This window comes from Elgaria multicarinata, chromosome 3, assembly GCF_023053635.1.
Source record: "Elgaria multicarinata webbii isolate HBS135686 ecotype San Diego chromosome 3, rElgMul1.1.pri, whole genome shotgun sequence".
Lineage (NCBI taxonomy): Eukaryota > Metazoa > Chordata > Lepidosauria > Squamata > Anguidae > Elgaria > Elgaria multicarinata.
In genome coordinates this window covers 153,165,622-153,180,669 of record NC_086173.1, presented here as the reverse complement: position 1 = coordinate 153,180,669, position 15,048 = coordinate 153,165,622, and the positions used below count along the sequence as shown (strand labels likewise).

At 48.3% G+C, this 15,048-nt stretch overlaps 1 protein-coding gene across 1 annotated transcript; it reads left to right on the top strand.

The window, feature by feature from the left end:
* LOC134396071 (zinc finger protein RFP-like) lies at positions 1-12,613 on the top strand. The gene is made up of 7 exons (XM_063122424.1): positions 1-426; positions 1,037-1,132; positions 3,824-4,054; positions 5,220-5,242; positions 5,762-5,877; positions 8,229-8,261; positions 11,750-12,613. The coding sequence occupies exons 1-7, from the start codon at positions 1-3 to the stop codon at positions 12,265-12,267; spliced, it is 1,443 nt and encodes a 480-aa protein (XP_062978494.1). The 3' UTR covers positions 12,268-12,613.
* Positions 12,614-15,048: the final 2,435 nt, after the last annotated feature.

Sequence of the window (15,048 nt, the reverse complement as noted above, 5' to 3'; positions counted from 1 at the left end):
ATGGCTGGTGCTTGGAGTCCCGTCCAGGATCTCTGTGAAGAAGCCACTTGTTCCATCTGCCTGGAGTATTTCAAGGATCCAGTAATGGTTACAGAGTGTGGCCACAATTTCTGTCGAGCCTGCCTGAGCAAGTATGTGGGGGAGAAGGACACAGAGGCCTCCTGCCCCCAGTGTAGAGGAACCTTCCAGAAGGGGAACCTCAGGCCAAATAGGCAGCTGGCTAAGATTACTGAAATTGCCAAGAAATTCAGAGATGAGGAGGTAAAGCGGGCAGAAGAGAAGGGGGGAGTCTGTGAGAGGCACCAGGAGCCCCTGAAGCTCTTCTGCAAAGATCATGAAACCCCCCTCTGCCTGGTGTGTGACAGATCCAAGGAGCATGAACATCACAAGGTGGTTCCTCTGGAGGAGGCTTCCCGGGAGTACAAGGTAGGAAAACATTGTAGACCTTGGTGGGGAGGGGGAAGAACTCTGGGTTCTTCTTGGAAAGTTCTCTGAAAAGTCCCTGCAATAAGAAGATATTAGGACTAAACTATTTCTTTATTACGTTCCTCTAGCCTGGATGCAGTGAACATGCACGTTCTTTGTTCTGCAAATAGCAGCCACGGGAAGCCTGAAAAGGTTCGGGAGGGTGGAGGGTGGGGGCTCTCTCCACACCGGGGCAGCAGTAGGGGAGCAGGGGCAAGATGCTGCAGCTGCACCTCTCACACCTTTCCTTCTCTCTCTCTCTCTCTCTCTCTCTCTTTGCTCCAGCAGCAAACTGGGTGGGTTTGTGTGACCTGCAGTGTTTACTGTGTCGGCCAAAGGTGGTGGTGGTGGTGGTGGTGTGACCCCCAGCCCCAATTCCCATCTCAGTGCATGTGAAACTCAGACTCCCAGTGGATGGAGGAACTTGTTTTTTAGGCTTTAATGGTATGAAAAAGTCCGCTGAGAACCTCCCCGCTCCCCAGTACAAAGACGGGTGTCAGAGAACAGGAATATTGTTCACTTCCTCTTTCTGTCTCACTAAACCAAACATGAACTTTTGTTCTTCCTTCAGGATCTGATCCGTCGTCGCCTGGAGATTCTCAGGGAAGAGAGAGAAAGAATTCTGGCATATAAGGCAGAAACAGAAAAGGAGAATAAAGAACTTCTTGTAAGTGTCAGTTTTACTAGGGGTCTGTCTATATGGTATCGTTTATTTATTTGTTTATTTCTTTCTTAAATGATTGGTATCCTGCCCTATATCACTGAGATCTAAGGGCGGCATACAGATAAAAACAGAACAATGTACCCAGTACAGAATAGAAACAACGAGAAACATATTAAATCACCTACAAATTAAGATGAGTAGAAATTTTTAACAAGCACTAGAAACAATCGAAAACAATTAAAACTATGTGCAACCATGGAGAATATAGCCTTCAAAGGCTTTGATAAAAGCCATGTTTTAACCCGGGGCTTCTCCATACGGCTGTTTACACCTCCGTAAATGCACATCTTTCCATATTCAGACAGATGACGCAGCCACAAATACGAAGCCATCCAGAGGCAAACCCTGGAAAATATGATCCCCAAAAGTAGGGCATTTACCCCAACCTTTCTGGTAGTGAAGCCAGCTCCATGGCTCTAAACAGCCTCCAGGCACTGGTCCAGCACCTTCACAGCTCCAGCTGTCTCCGATGACAAGGAGAAGTAGAGCTGAGCATCACCAGCATACAGATGGCACCAAACCCCCAATGACCTCCCCCAGTGGCTTCATGGAGATGTTGAACAGCATGGGGGATGGTATGTCTCCCTTTGGTGGGACACAGACGAGGGCTCCTCCAGCAGATCTCAGGCGGGCGGATATATAGGCAGAGGCGCTCCCTCAAGTTTCGAGGTCCCAAGCTGCTTAGGGTTTTAAATGTCATTGCCAACACTTTGAATTCCGACCCAAAGCATACAGGCAGCCAACGCAATTCCTTTTAGACGGGTATTATATGGTCTCTGTGAGATGTACCCGTCTTCAGTCTAGCTGCTGCATTTTGCGTTAGCTGCAACTTCTGAGTCGTCTTCAGGGGCAGCCCCATGCAGAGTGCATTGCAGTAGTCTAATCGGGACGTTTCCAGTGCGTGCACTACTGTGGCTAGGTTATCACTGTCCAGGAAAGGCCAGAGCTGGCGGATCAGCCGAAGCTGACCCAAGTACTCTGGGCCACGAAGTCCACCCGAGCCTCTAGTGACAAGGATGGATCTAGGAATACTCCCAAGCTACACACCTGCTCCTTCGGAGGGAGGACAACCCCATCCAGAACAGGTCGCTTACCCAATTCCCGGACTCGGGAACCACCAATCCACAGAGCTTCCGTCTTATCAGGATTCAGCTTCCGTCAATTGGCCCTCATCCAGCCCATTACAGCCTCCAGGCGCTGGTCCAGCACCTTCACAGCCCCAGCTGTCTCCGATGACAAGGAGAAGTAGAGCTGAGTATCACTAGCATACAGATGGCACCAAACCCCCAATTACCTCCCCCAGTCGCTTCATATAGATGTTGAACAGCATGGGGGATGGAATAGAGCCCTGTGGCTTCATATCCATGGGGTAGAACAGGAATCCCCCAATACCACTTTCTGCAATTGGCCCTGCAAGTGGGAGCGGAACCACTGTAACGTGGAGCCTCCCACTCCCATCTCACATAGCCAATCCAGCAGGATACCATGATCAATGGTATCAGAAGCTGCTGAGGCGTCCAGTTAGATCACCAGGGCAGCACTCCCCCTGTCTTTCACCCGGAGTAGGTGGTCAGTCAGAGCAGCCAAGGCTGTTTCAGTGCTGTGCCCTGGCCTGAAACAGGACTGAAATGGGTCTAGATGATCCGTTTCCCCCAAGAACGCCTGAAGCTGTCCAACCCCCACACGCTCAAGCACTTTGTCTTTGCCCCAGAGTGGCCCCAAATCTATGCTGGGTTGGTTAGATGACGCAGCGGCTGATTCGGGGCAAATAGGCGGAGATCTGCAGCTGAACATTCAGGGACTTGCCCTGACTGTTCCTCCCTGAGCGAGGTCTTCTGCTCTCTGACCTTCCTCCGTGGCTGATCCGGGGTGCGGTCCTGGCAGATGGCGACTGGCAATTGGTCACCGGAAGCCAGGAAGAGGGCCGAAGGGGGCGGCTCCAGTACCTGGATGATTGCTGGAACCCCCCCTGCTCCCTCCTTGGCCTGGAGATTAGCAAGTCCAAACCCACAGGAAGGAAATCACAGGGTTTGGGGGGAATGCGGCCCCAATGAGGTGCTATCAGGGAACAAGGGCTTCAACCAATATGAGTAACAATGTGACGTAGAATGCAGAGGAATCCAAAGCCCCCAGGCAGCCTGGCTCTGCAGAACAGCTCTTGCCTGGAATGGCCAAACCTCCCAGAACGGTGGCTAATGAAAGGCCAGGCTGAGAGTGGGCCCTGGTACCTCTTCTCGATCCGCCCAGAGTGCAGGACACGGAATAACGGGCTCAAGTTAAAGGAAGCCAGAATCCAGCTGGACATCAGGAAAAACCTCCTGACTGTTAGAGCAGTACGACAATGGAACCAGTGACCTAGGGAGTTGGTGGACAACCATCTGTCAGGGATGCTTTAGGGTGGATTCCTGCATTGAGCAGGGGATTGGACTCGATGGCGTTGTAGGCCCCTTCCAACTCTCCTATTCTATGATTCTATGATCTTATAGGAATCTTTTTCTCTCTGAACATGGATTTAAGATCTCTGAAAACTTAAAATAACTTTCCTATAAAATTCCTTTAAGCCTCTTGATGCCGTGAAGCTTGGTCCTATTTCTGACTCTGGCTTCCCTTTCTCCCCTTTCCATCCACTTGCAGAAGGAAACCAGAGCAGAGAGGGAAAAGGCAGTGGCTCAGTTCAGACAACTCCAGCAGCTTCTGGAGGAACAAGAGAAACTTCTGCTGGCCCAGATAGAAGGCTTAGAGGAGCAGATTGCCAGGAGAAGGGACGAGCACCAGGCCAAACTCTCTGAAGAACTCTCCTCTCTTGAAAGCCTCATCCAGGAGTTGGAGGAGAAAGGTCAGCAGCCAGCGAGTGAACTCCTGCAGGTAAGACAGTGGCAGGAACAGCCCAGGAACTTCCTCCCAAGGGTAAAGCTGACTTCAAGACCTTGAAGAGGAGAACCCCCTGCACTGGAAGCCCAGCCCATTTCTATTCTGTGTGTGTATTGTGACCAGGGCTTTGCGTTACCTGGCAGGAGAGGGACGACCAGGTGGCCTGGAATTGGAAACTTCTCCCTCCTCCCGGTGCTCATAGTAAGAATGAAGGGGACAGCGCCCTCTAGTGGAGGTTTTGAAGTGCAACTTTGACTGCACATGGTGGGAAGTCTTGAGATGTAGTTGAAGAATCGGGATATCCAGGGGTTTCCTTTTAACGGAATAAATGGGGGAAGGTGCAGGAGACATCGTCAGAAAGACCCCAAACGTCCATGAGAGGCCAGTCAGGAGCATGCTATAAGTCACTTATTTAGAGAAGCCCCATGTCTCACTGCCCTGTTCTAAGAGAAACCCCCCTTGGAACCTTCCTCCCCCCCCCCCATCTGGAAAGTTCACTCTAAACTCCCTCCCACCCCCAGCACTGTTAAGTACTCCTACTTGCATAACAGGTTGTTTTGATTTTTCACGCTTATGAAGAATGCCCTAGCATCGCATTTCTCCAATGAATGAGTGTATCCCTGAGATTCTTGTGGGTTTGTGGAAATTCCCATTATTTGAAGAAGCCAGGGCTTGAAGCACTGTCACTGCTGGCATTCCTCTTTTTTGTCAAGGGAAATGTCCCCATCTTGGAGTACTTTCTTGTCATAAAAGAGAGACTCTAAACTGTCAGTGACTCTGCACAGGGAAATAGGCCAACAGGGTTGGCTGTGACCCAAAAGTGGGTCACAAGATCAGTCCAGATGGGTCACTGCAAGGGCAATTTTGAAAGTGGGGCCCATGTTGCAGGTTGGCGTCCCTCGTGGTTCTTGGATCTGGACCTGTGGAAGACCACTGCCTTAAAATGCAGATCAGTGTCTGTCTCTTGTGAAAGCCTGAGTGTTTGACCAAGGCCTCTTGAACCCCCATTGTAGGATGTTTTATCTATTCCTCATAGTCCTTGAGTTGGGGGGGGTGCTATGTGGAAGCATCAGCACTTGAGCATGAGAAGGACCAGGGTACAATAGATGGGTGACTGGCAGGCACTGAGTTCCCTCTTCTCTCTCTCCTTTCTTTGCAGGACATGAGAAACACCTTGCAGAGGTAAGTGGATCCCACTCATTTCCATGATGGTGGGAAGGGTCTGGATCACATGGGAAGCACATGGCTCCCTCCATGCTCTTGGGCAGAGGACATTGGTCTCCAACATCTCATGGACTCCAACATCTCAGTGATTAAAACAGGGACCAGCACTCCTTTCCTTCCTTCCCTCCATCACGCATGGTTGAAGGCTCCTCTCTGCCCACAAAACATCTCACCCCAAAACACACATATAAAAACTCCACAGACCAAACCTTCTCCCAAAACAACACAGGCCACCCCCCAGCACAGGCAAAACACAGACCACTAACCCTAACTAGACACAAACACAAGCATCCCATCTGCCCCGCTCAACCCCTCCCCCAGCCATGCTCACTGGTGTGGCTCCCAAAGGGTTCTGTATGGGCCAGTGCGGCTGATGCTCCCTCCCCCAACAAAAGTTGCCCATTCTCTGTTCTGAGCTTTCTGCAATTTCTGTTTGGATTGAATGGATGCGGGTTACCTTTTTTCCCTTGCCACCAGGAGTGAGAAGGAGGCATTTGAGAATCCAGCAGCTTTCCCTCCAGAGCTGAAGCAGAAGATCTGGGACTTCCATGAAATAAATCCCTTTCTGGAGAGAGTCGTGAAGCAATTCAAAGGTAAGGAAGCAGGGCTGCTGGGATGCAGTGCTGGGCATTAATTTATTTTATTTTGTTGGTGCTACAAATAGTGGCAACAGCAGTAAACAGCAGGCTTCCATTTTGGCAGCCTGGCCACCATTTCCTTTTCCTCCAGGAATACCCAGAGTGCATTTTGTTGCCCATCCGCTCAGACTGGAGAAGGTTTCTTGAAGGTTCTCCAATTCTGCTTTGGGTTTTCACCATCCAGAATAATTAAGTGTGTCAACCTCCCTGTTTACTCTTGACTCCATATCCCTCACTCATGAATCTAAACTGCAGGAAAGAGATAAGGAAAGAGTTCCCTTTGGGGGCCCCACTGCTTCTCTCGATTGGGAGTTTTGTCCACTGATTCCTCTCCTTCCATGCTGCTTACCCCTGACACCATCTTCTTCATTCACGGATTCAATAGCCATGGTCTCCCTTCACTCTTCAGGGTCCCCATCACTGATCTCCACTGTGAGAACTGTCCGTTTCGTCCTCCCTTTCCTTTTTTAAAATCAAGGCTGCACAGCTATTTTGGGGTGGGGCCCAGATTGCCCTCCAGCTCACACACTACGGGGCAGGTGATGGGACCCCATTCCTTTCCCCCCACTGATGCTGGAAGGAGGTCTGCAACGGTGCCTCCTCCCCTGACAGAGAAAGACGTCCAGCCCCCTCCGCATCCATCCCTCTGATCTGATGTGATGCGGCCTGGGTGCTGGGAATCCCCTGCACAGGGAAGGTCAGTCCTGCCACTCATTCCCATCGCCCCCATTATCTCTGCTCTCAGATCAGAGATAGCTGTAGGGGTGTGGTTGGGAGGCATTAGGACTCACCCCCACCGTGGGTAGCGGCCACACTTCCGGGCCACCACTCATCCATGCTCCTATCTCTGTTCCGAGATTGGAGATAGCCATGGGGATGAGAGGGGGCGCAGAATTGGGACTGCTCGATGTGCGAGAAATAATAATAATAATAATAATAATAATAATAATAATAATAATAATAATAATTTTATTTATTTGTTACCCGCCTCTCCCTTTGGATCGAAACATTCAAAACTAATACATCGTTAAAAGCAGCACATTATTAAAAGGCATCTTAAAATTCAACTGCGTAGGCCTGCCAGAAGAGATCAGTCTTTAGAGCTTTCTTAAAATCTGGAAGGCTGTTAAGTTGACGAATCTCTCCTGGCAGGTCATTCCATTAGCTGCGAGCGGCAGAAGAAAAGGTCCTCTGGGTACTAGTGGTCAGCCTTGTTTGTGTTGTCTGGAGTAAATTCTTCCCAGAGGACCTGAGTGTGCGGGGCGGATTGTACGGGAGGAGGCGATCCCGCAGGTAGCCTGGACCCAAACCATGTAGGGCTTAAAAGGTGATAACCAACACTTTATACTTCGCCCGGAAACTAATTGGCAGCCAGTGAAGAGATTTTAAAACTGGTGTAATGTGGTCACTCAATCTAGCCCCGGTGAGTGCCCTTGCTCAGGCTGCCGCACATGCCCACCACTATCCCTGATCAGAGACAGCTGTGTGGGGGGGAGCCCTCCAAGGGGATTCCTCCAGAGGGTGGGGCTTGGAGACTAAGCTCATTCCCGTGGAGGAAGACCAAGAGGCTGTGCAGGCCACATTGTGGTGCCCCATAGATTGCATTAGGACTAGACCCCTGGTTTAAATGGCTACAAATTCATGAGTATTGAATGACAACGAAGCAAACACAGGAACAGTGGAATTAAAAAAAATCTTTTTGGAGCTTCAGATATTTAAGATATACAAGGCTAAATTGTAGCCCATGAGGGCTGTTCTCGCCATAGGAAGGGGAATTAAATACAACCTCTATCCTAGTTCTGCCTTCTGCTTCTTATTTCTTATGTTCTACAGAGGATTTTCTTCAGTTTTTTTTTATTATTATTTCGGTTGCAGTCCTAGAAATGCTTCGTTGAGGTTTAGCTGCACTGAACATGATGGGACTTACTGGGCCAGTTTGCATGACTCCAGGTGGCTAATAAGTCCCGGTGGCTTGGGCTTGTTGAGTGCTGGCCTGGTTTGCATAGTTATTCTGGCTGGGCAAAGGCTTCTCATGTCGTCTGAATCTAGGGAGGGTGGCTTGTTGGGGTGGTTAAGAAGCCACTCCAGACCCATCGCCTGTGGTGCGGTTGTGGGTTGACTTGGTAACCTTCCCCACGAGCCTCCCCCACTGGCTTTGGATGAAATGAAACACTGAGAAACACGCATAGAATTGTACTGTTATTTGGAATCAGTTTAAAGTTACGAAGAGGATCTCCCTTTTACCAGTTTGGTTTCTACTTGATTCATAATGGGCCTCTTAAAGTTTCTATCATTTCCTTCCCCAGATGCGCTGCTACCTGGACTACCTCCGATGAAAGGTACATTTCCAGTTTATTTATTTATTACATTTCTTTACCATCCAATAGCGGAAGCTGTCTGGGCGGTTCACAAAACCAATGTGAACCAAATGCGCTGGAGAGATATGGACTGGTCCGATATTTCACTGGCTTCATTTCACTGTGCTTAAACCGTTCTGTCCTGCACCCTTCGGAACTATAAAAAGGTTAACTATGAGTAATCAGCAACTCTGTAGGGATGTTGGGTTCTCCATATCAACAAAGCAGGCACAGACAGGGGGGTGGAGCTATGGACTCCTCCCCTCCATACTTCCCCCATGCATTCCAGTGCACTTTTGCAAGACGTGTCCATTTATAGAGGTGACTGTGCCTAGGGAGGGCTCCATGCAATCAGGACATGTGAGAAAGCAAAGCTCCCAGTCGTGTGGAGCTCTGGCCATCCATGCACACTTGAGCAGGCAGAGGTGTCTCACTGAGGACCATTCAAAGAGACGGGATGGTCTGACCAGCATTGGGCCTGGTCACTGGTATTTTATAACGTTAGAATTTATTGATAAACATACAGGCTGAACATAGGTAGAGGCACAGCTTGGATGCTCCAGTAGACAGTTCTAAAGTTCACGGGTCACTGGAGAGACTCATCCAGACCCCTCCAAATTTTTACTTTTCCTGTCAACATATCACTGCGGTTATTAATAAGTCAAAGGCTGTAGCAAATGATATGCTTATAAAAGAGGGATTCCAGGACGATCCTGTCTGACAGATGTTCAGCATTATACTATATAGCTTTATCCTTAATTAACCAAAACAAAAAATGACAAAACATTTTAGAAGAGTTGAAAAACTGTGAAGGGGGTATTGGAGAAGAAAACACGCCGATGAAGTTATTGGCACTGGCCCACAGGTGCCCGTCACAGTTGACTTTCCCCTGAGGGAAGCGCCTCTGGCACCGTCAAAATCATATCTCTGTGAAAGACTTCAACATGCATCTGAACTGCAAATATGCACATAATGGCTTGATGCTGTGGTGGAACCCGAAAGGACGGGTTCCCGTGGTTCGCTGAGTGGTGCTCACAGGCTCTCAATACACAATTTCTCTCTCTTTAGGAGAAGAGCAGCCTGCAGTGCTGCAAGGTGACAGTCTCAAAAGACCTGAGGAACTGCCCAACAATTTCAGGAAACATATTTATAGGGTCAATTCTCCACAGATACAGTGGCAGAAATTTCCCACCAATCATAATACAGCTCTGCAATGCAACAACCAATGAGAAGCAAAGCATTTAGGCATGTACAGAGTTTAAGTATTTCTCTGACTAAAATACCATACATATATAGGTATTGCAATAGTTACAGCAAATACATCTCTATCTGTTTTGTTTTTTTGGTTATCTTGCTTTGCAGACATCTTACTCCACCCTCCCACTGCTGGTGTTGACACCGTCTTGTGTCATGGCATTTATGCACGTGCAAAGTGCAGATAATTCTAAGACTAGAAAACCATTACGTAGATGGGTATTGTAACCTTAGAACATCTGTTCCTTGGTGGTTACTACTCTTCCTGTCCTCGCTGGGAGGCTCACACTCTGACTAATGTGTCAGCACTTCTTGTTGGTTGAGCAAGTGTGGCTCAATATAATTTCAGCTACAGTTTGCATCAAATTGCAATAGAACTTAATTTCTAATAGGAAGGGGCTTACATCAAAACAGGGTGGGCACAGACAAAACAGCCCATTCACACATTTCCACGACAACTCCCTCCTTTTGGGCGTTTTATCTTGACCACTACTCTAAATGTATTCTCATAAAGGCTCTAAATTCACTTCTCTTGTTCTGCAGTTTAGCTATTTGAGAAATAGCTAAACTGCAGTTTTTCCAAACTATGTTAGAAAACTTCTCTCTCTCTCTCTCTCTGTATACTAGAAACTTCTTAGGTTAGTTATTAAAGAGCTGTAGAAGTTGTGTATGTAACGCACTTGGAGTAGCAAATAGACAAAAAACATACCTTTCTTCTGGGTTTGGATAGTCAAATAAGGTCTTTTTGTCTACATATGACTGGACAATGGATTCATTTAGGAAAGAGATTTTCTATTTATGAAAACACTTTTAATGAAATATGCAGAGTTCTGTGACTTAGATATAAGTTCAAACTCTAGTTGGTTTTGGCGACAATACAACAATTACTCTTTGGATGTTTTTTTTTTGTTCAGGTAACTTTACAGGGAAACACTCTGATTCATTCGGGCTTACTATCACTTAGGAGTCTCACTGATTGTTAGGGTAAACAGGTGGTGTATGAACTGGTGCTTGAGAAGCTCTCTCAAATATTGAGGTCCCAAGCCGTTTAGGGCTTTAAATGTCATTACCAACAGCTTGAATTCCGACCGGAAGCGTATAGGCAGCCAGTGCAGTTCCTTTAAGACCGGTGTTATGTGGTCTCTATAAGATGTACCCGTCCTCCAATATAGGGATGACACCCAGCTGTCCCTCTAAGGTTTCATTTCGGAATCAGGTCTGTCTCCCCTAATTCCCAAGAATTAGCGCAAGTGCAGTCATTATGCCACAAAAGTCTCATATTAGCATTGTATAAAACGAAATGGGCCACCCAAATCACTGGCAAGAGAAAGGGCTCCTTTGCATGTTTGTATCTTGCACCCGAGGTGGAGCCTCCAACTGCTGCAAAAGCGAACGAGATACTAGATTTTCATAGTTCTATTGACAACCCAGTTATCTGTTGCCAAAAGGGAGGGCAGAACCGGCTGGCTGCTCTCTGCTCAGAAGAATGGAGACTCCTCCTTCCCCCTGGAAGTCTCAGTTGGCCCATTCACAGAGGCAGCATCAAAGGGGGGGGTGAATTCTCTGCTCTCCTGCCTCCCTCCACCACCACTCACCCCGCGCGCGCACACACACACACACACACACCCCGGGTGGGGGGTGGGGCGGGGCTCCCAGCACTGCCAATGAGAAGGCATCCTGGAGCTTTTCCATCTGTTCCTTCTTAAGAGAAGAAGCTCAGGAGGGACAGGAGGGGAAGACAACATGGAATTCCTGGAATGAGGCAGGGCCAGGCTGCAATAAAACCCTGATCTGGAAGCAGCAAAGAGTTGAGTGTTTTGAGAGGGGGGGGGGGGTTACTTGTAAAATATGGGAGGAGCCCTTAGCTGGGAGGGGCAAATTGGGCATGGAATGGGAGGGGCTGTGGGGGCTTCCCAGGGAAATGGAGGGGAATACAGGGGAGGGGGAGTTTGGCCACTCAGGGTGGGCCGGAAGGACAGAGGGAGGGGAAGGGAGGAGAGGTCTGGGGAAAGTGGTTTGGGGGAGCTTTCATGTTGGTTCTGCTGTGAGCATTGGAGGTATTCATGTTCCTGTTATCATACTGAGTTGTTTTCACATTCCCCGATTTTAGAGGAAATCGATGATCCCTGTGGGGTGTTAACACTTAAGACCTCCGCCATTGTCCCAGAGGATTCTGCTGACCTTCTCTTTTCCTCCTCTCTCTCCACCCCCAGCAGCAAACGTCACTCTGGATCCAGACACAGCTTATCCCAGCCTCATCCTGTCTGAGGATCATAAAAGCGTGAGAAGCGGAGAGAAATGGCAAGATGTTCCCGACAATCCTGAGAGATTTGGCAAATTGCAGTTTGTCCTGGGACGTGAGGGATTCATGGCAGGCAGACATTTCTGGGAAGTCAGTGGGGGAAGTGAGGGTGAATGGGCTGTGGGGGTCGCCAGAGAGTCTGTGAGGAGAAAAGGCTGGATTGATTTTAGTCCTAAGGAAGGGATCTGGGTTGTGGGGTGTTATGGAGGTGAATACTGGGCTTCCAACCCCCCTCTTTCCCCTCATTTGTCCCTGAGTGGGAAGCTCAAGAAGATCCGAGTGATTCTGAATTGTGCTGGGGGACGGGTGTCCTTTTACGATGCTGACAGGGGGATCCTCCTCTGCACCTTCTCTGGAGCCTCCTTTGCAGGAGAGACAATTCTGCCCCTCTTTTATGTAACAGCGAAGGCCCCCCTCAGCATCTCTCCTTAAGGCAGCTCAGAGCCTTCCTCACTCTCCCTCCTCTGCAGACCAGACTGGTTATTCTACTCTAAGCATCAAACCTCCCTTTGTCAAGGGCTCCTTTTCCCCTTCTGCAAAGGCCCCCTGAGAGGCCTCCAGTCACAGACACCAGAACTAAATGGACTAAAATGGTGCCTGATTTCTTCCCTCCCTTTCCCCTGACGTCCCTCATCCCTTAAAGAGACAGAAGCACATGAATAATCCAGAACAACACTTTTTTTAACTACACTGCTTCCATGACCTTCAGTCTATGTTTCATTTTCCATTTTCCTTGTTTCCCTCTCCACAATATTTTAATTATATCCTTAGATGGAAAACCCACCACAAAAACTCTCTCTCTCTCTCTCTCTCTTTGCACAAACACACACACACTGGTGCATTGTTCCTTGTCAGAGATCCTGATGTGACATTCTTGCCAATGTTTCCATATCCCAAAAGGCCTCTCATTCTGCTGTTTCACGAAGACAAATGCATCTTCCATGTGATTTCCATTGAGAATGGCCTGTGGGTGAGCTTGGATTCAGCAAGTCCAGGGAAATTGCTGTTATAGAGAGCTAATATGTCCACCTTCGTTATTTTCATTAAATAAAATAAGTTACAGCCTTGGGAACAAGGGTTATCTCATCATGCTTAGGGTGACCATATTTCGGAAACCGAAAAGGAAGACAACATGGCCGCTCTATGGGGCGTGCCCACAAACGTGCCCAGCCCCCAAGGGGGAGTTCCACCCAAACATGCGCTTGGTCACATGTCTGACTTCACAGCACACAATTAAGACAAACCTGTTCTACATAACATCTTAATGTTAAAATCACTGGAATAAAGAACAGGTGAGATATTCAAGGTATCTGAAATTAACTTCAGTCATTCCTACTTTTATAGCTTTTGCTGCACTTTGAATCTTTTGCTATATTCTGTGTGATGCAGTCTCCCCTTCCCTCAAATATCTTTTCTGATTGCAAATCCTTCACTGGATGACCATAGTCTTAGTTTTCCTAACATTTTACACTCTTTCCCCATCACCTTTCTTATTTCCATATTCATTGTTTCATCAAACCGCTACCGCTGAACAAATGAAGCAGTTGACAAGTGCAGAAAAATCTGGCACAAACGAACAAGCAAGAAAAAAGGAGGTGTGTACTCTGGTGCTAACTAAGGTTTAAAATATTTAATAATGATTTCTTCAATAAAAAACAATACGTGAATGCAAATAAGACAGATTGACGCGTACACTAGCTCAACGTTTTGGGCCAGGAGCTGTATCGTCATCCGAATTTGTTTATCCAACAAACGTAGAATCTCTTTTTTCTTTTTCTTTTTGGTAACGAGAGGTAAGGGGCGGGAGTCCGTGTTCGCTCCCAGGATGGGGAGTGAAAAACGCAGCCCTCCCACAGCAGCTCAGAGGTAAGGGGAGCAAAAACAGACCCCCCCCCCCACCCCTTACCTCCTGGGACGCAGGCCTTCTCCTGTGTGCTGGCGCGATTACGCCTGCTCAAAGGAGAAGGGTAGAGCCTCAGTGGGGGCTAGGAGAGACGTTCTCAGAGGACGAGTCTCCCAGTTCCTCCCCCCCAGCGACGGAGGCCTGGGTCATGGGAGGGAGTGGCAGGACTGCGATTTCCTCAGACATTTGGGGGGATTTTGAAATCTCCCCCCGGATGCTGTTTCGTGGTGGGATTTCCAGATGTGTCTGGGCAAATCTGGGCATATGGTCACCCAAATCATATTAGGTTTAGGATGACCCTATGAAAAGGAGGGCAGGACTCCTGCCGCTTTCACTGTTGTGATGAAGAGGGAATTTCCCCAGGTGCTGCACGTTTACAAATGACACTTGCTGTACTTTCCCTTTTCTAGGCAACTGTTAAAGATGCAGGAGCCCTGTCCTCCTCTTCATAGGGTCATCCTAGTTCTCTTGTTCCCAGGATACAGTTTGAAATATCTGGAAAGGCATTATTACATGTGGATTTAATTTTTTTTTCCAAAAATAAAATTAAAAAGACAGACCTCCTGGCCAATTCCCCTAATAGCAAGAATCCCCCACTGAAACTTCACCCTCAGCACAACGGTGGGGCACCTAAGGCTGGACATGGGGGCTGAAGTCCAAGGCCCTGCAGCCTAGTGGGGGGGGCACCAAGAGACCACCCAGAGAGACGCAGGTGATGGGGGCAGAGGCAGACGAACTCAGCCTTAGAACCGGGGCTGGCAGAGGCAAGCCAGGCCCACCAGGGTTGACGCTGCTCCCTGCAGCAGTTGTTAAAAGCACTTTAGAGTCCGGGGGCAGCAAGGAGGGCATTTACATGGTTACAGAAGCCCATTTTCTTCTGTTTACTTTTAAGAATGTCCTTTCCTAGAACCCAAATGATATGATCCTGTATTGCCAGGTCAAAGCGTTTGGCCTCCGGGCAGCAGAAGCCCACTCTGTTCCATTCCTCTGGTCATGACGGAAGCTCTGATTTAGAATTCACATGATCAGGATTTTCTTTTTAAAATCAGGGTTAGTTATGTGGTGTTTACATTTGTTTTGGCTGACTGTAGGCCATGGCTGGAACCAATCGAGCCGCCCGCCAGCTACACCAATTCCCTTTCCTCTGTTGTTTCCTAAACACCTGATCAAAGGCCACTCTCTGTTTCCTCCTGGGCTGACCGTGGCAAAATACATAAAGAAAAGGTTTCTATTTGGGAAGGGTCCAGTGGGCCAGTTAGGCATCGGCTCACGTGGATCAGAGTTAAACCGGATGTGTGTGTGTGTAATTC

Coding starts and splice junctions, on each gene's coding strand:
- LOC134396071 (XM_063122424.1), top strand. CDS start 1: ATGGCTGGTGCTTGGAGTCCCGTCCAGGATCTCTGTGAAGAAGCCACT. Junction 1,133..3,823: donor AGGAGAATAAAGAACTTCTT/GTAAGTGTCAGT, acceptor ATCCACTTGCAG/AAGGAAACCAGAGCAGAGAG. Junction 8,262..11,749: donor TGGACTACCTCCGATGAAAG/GTACATTTCCAG, acceptor CACCCCCAGCAG/CAAACGTCACTCTGGATCCA.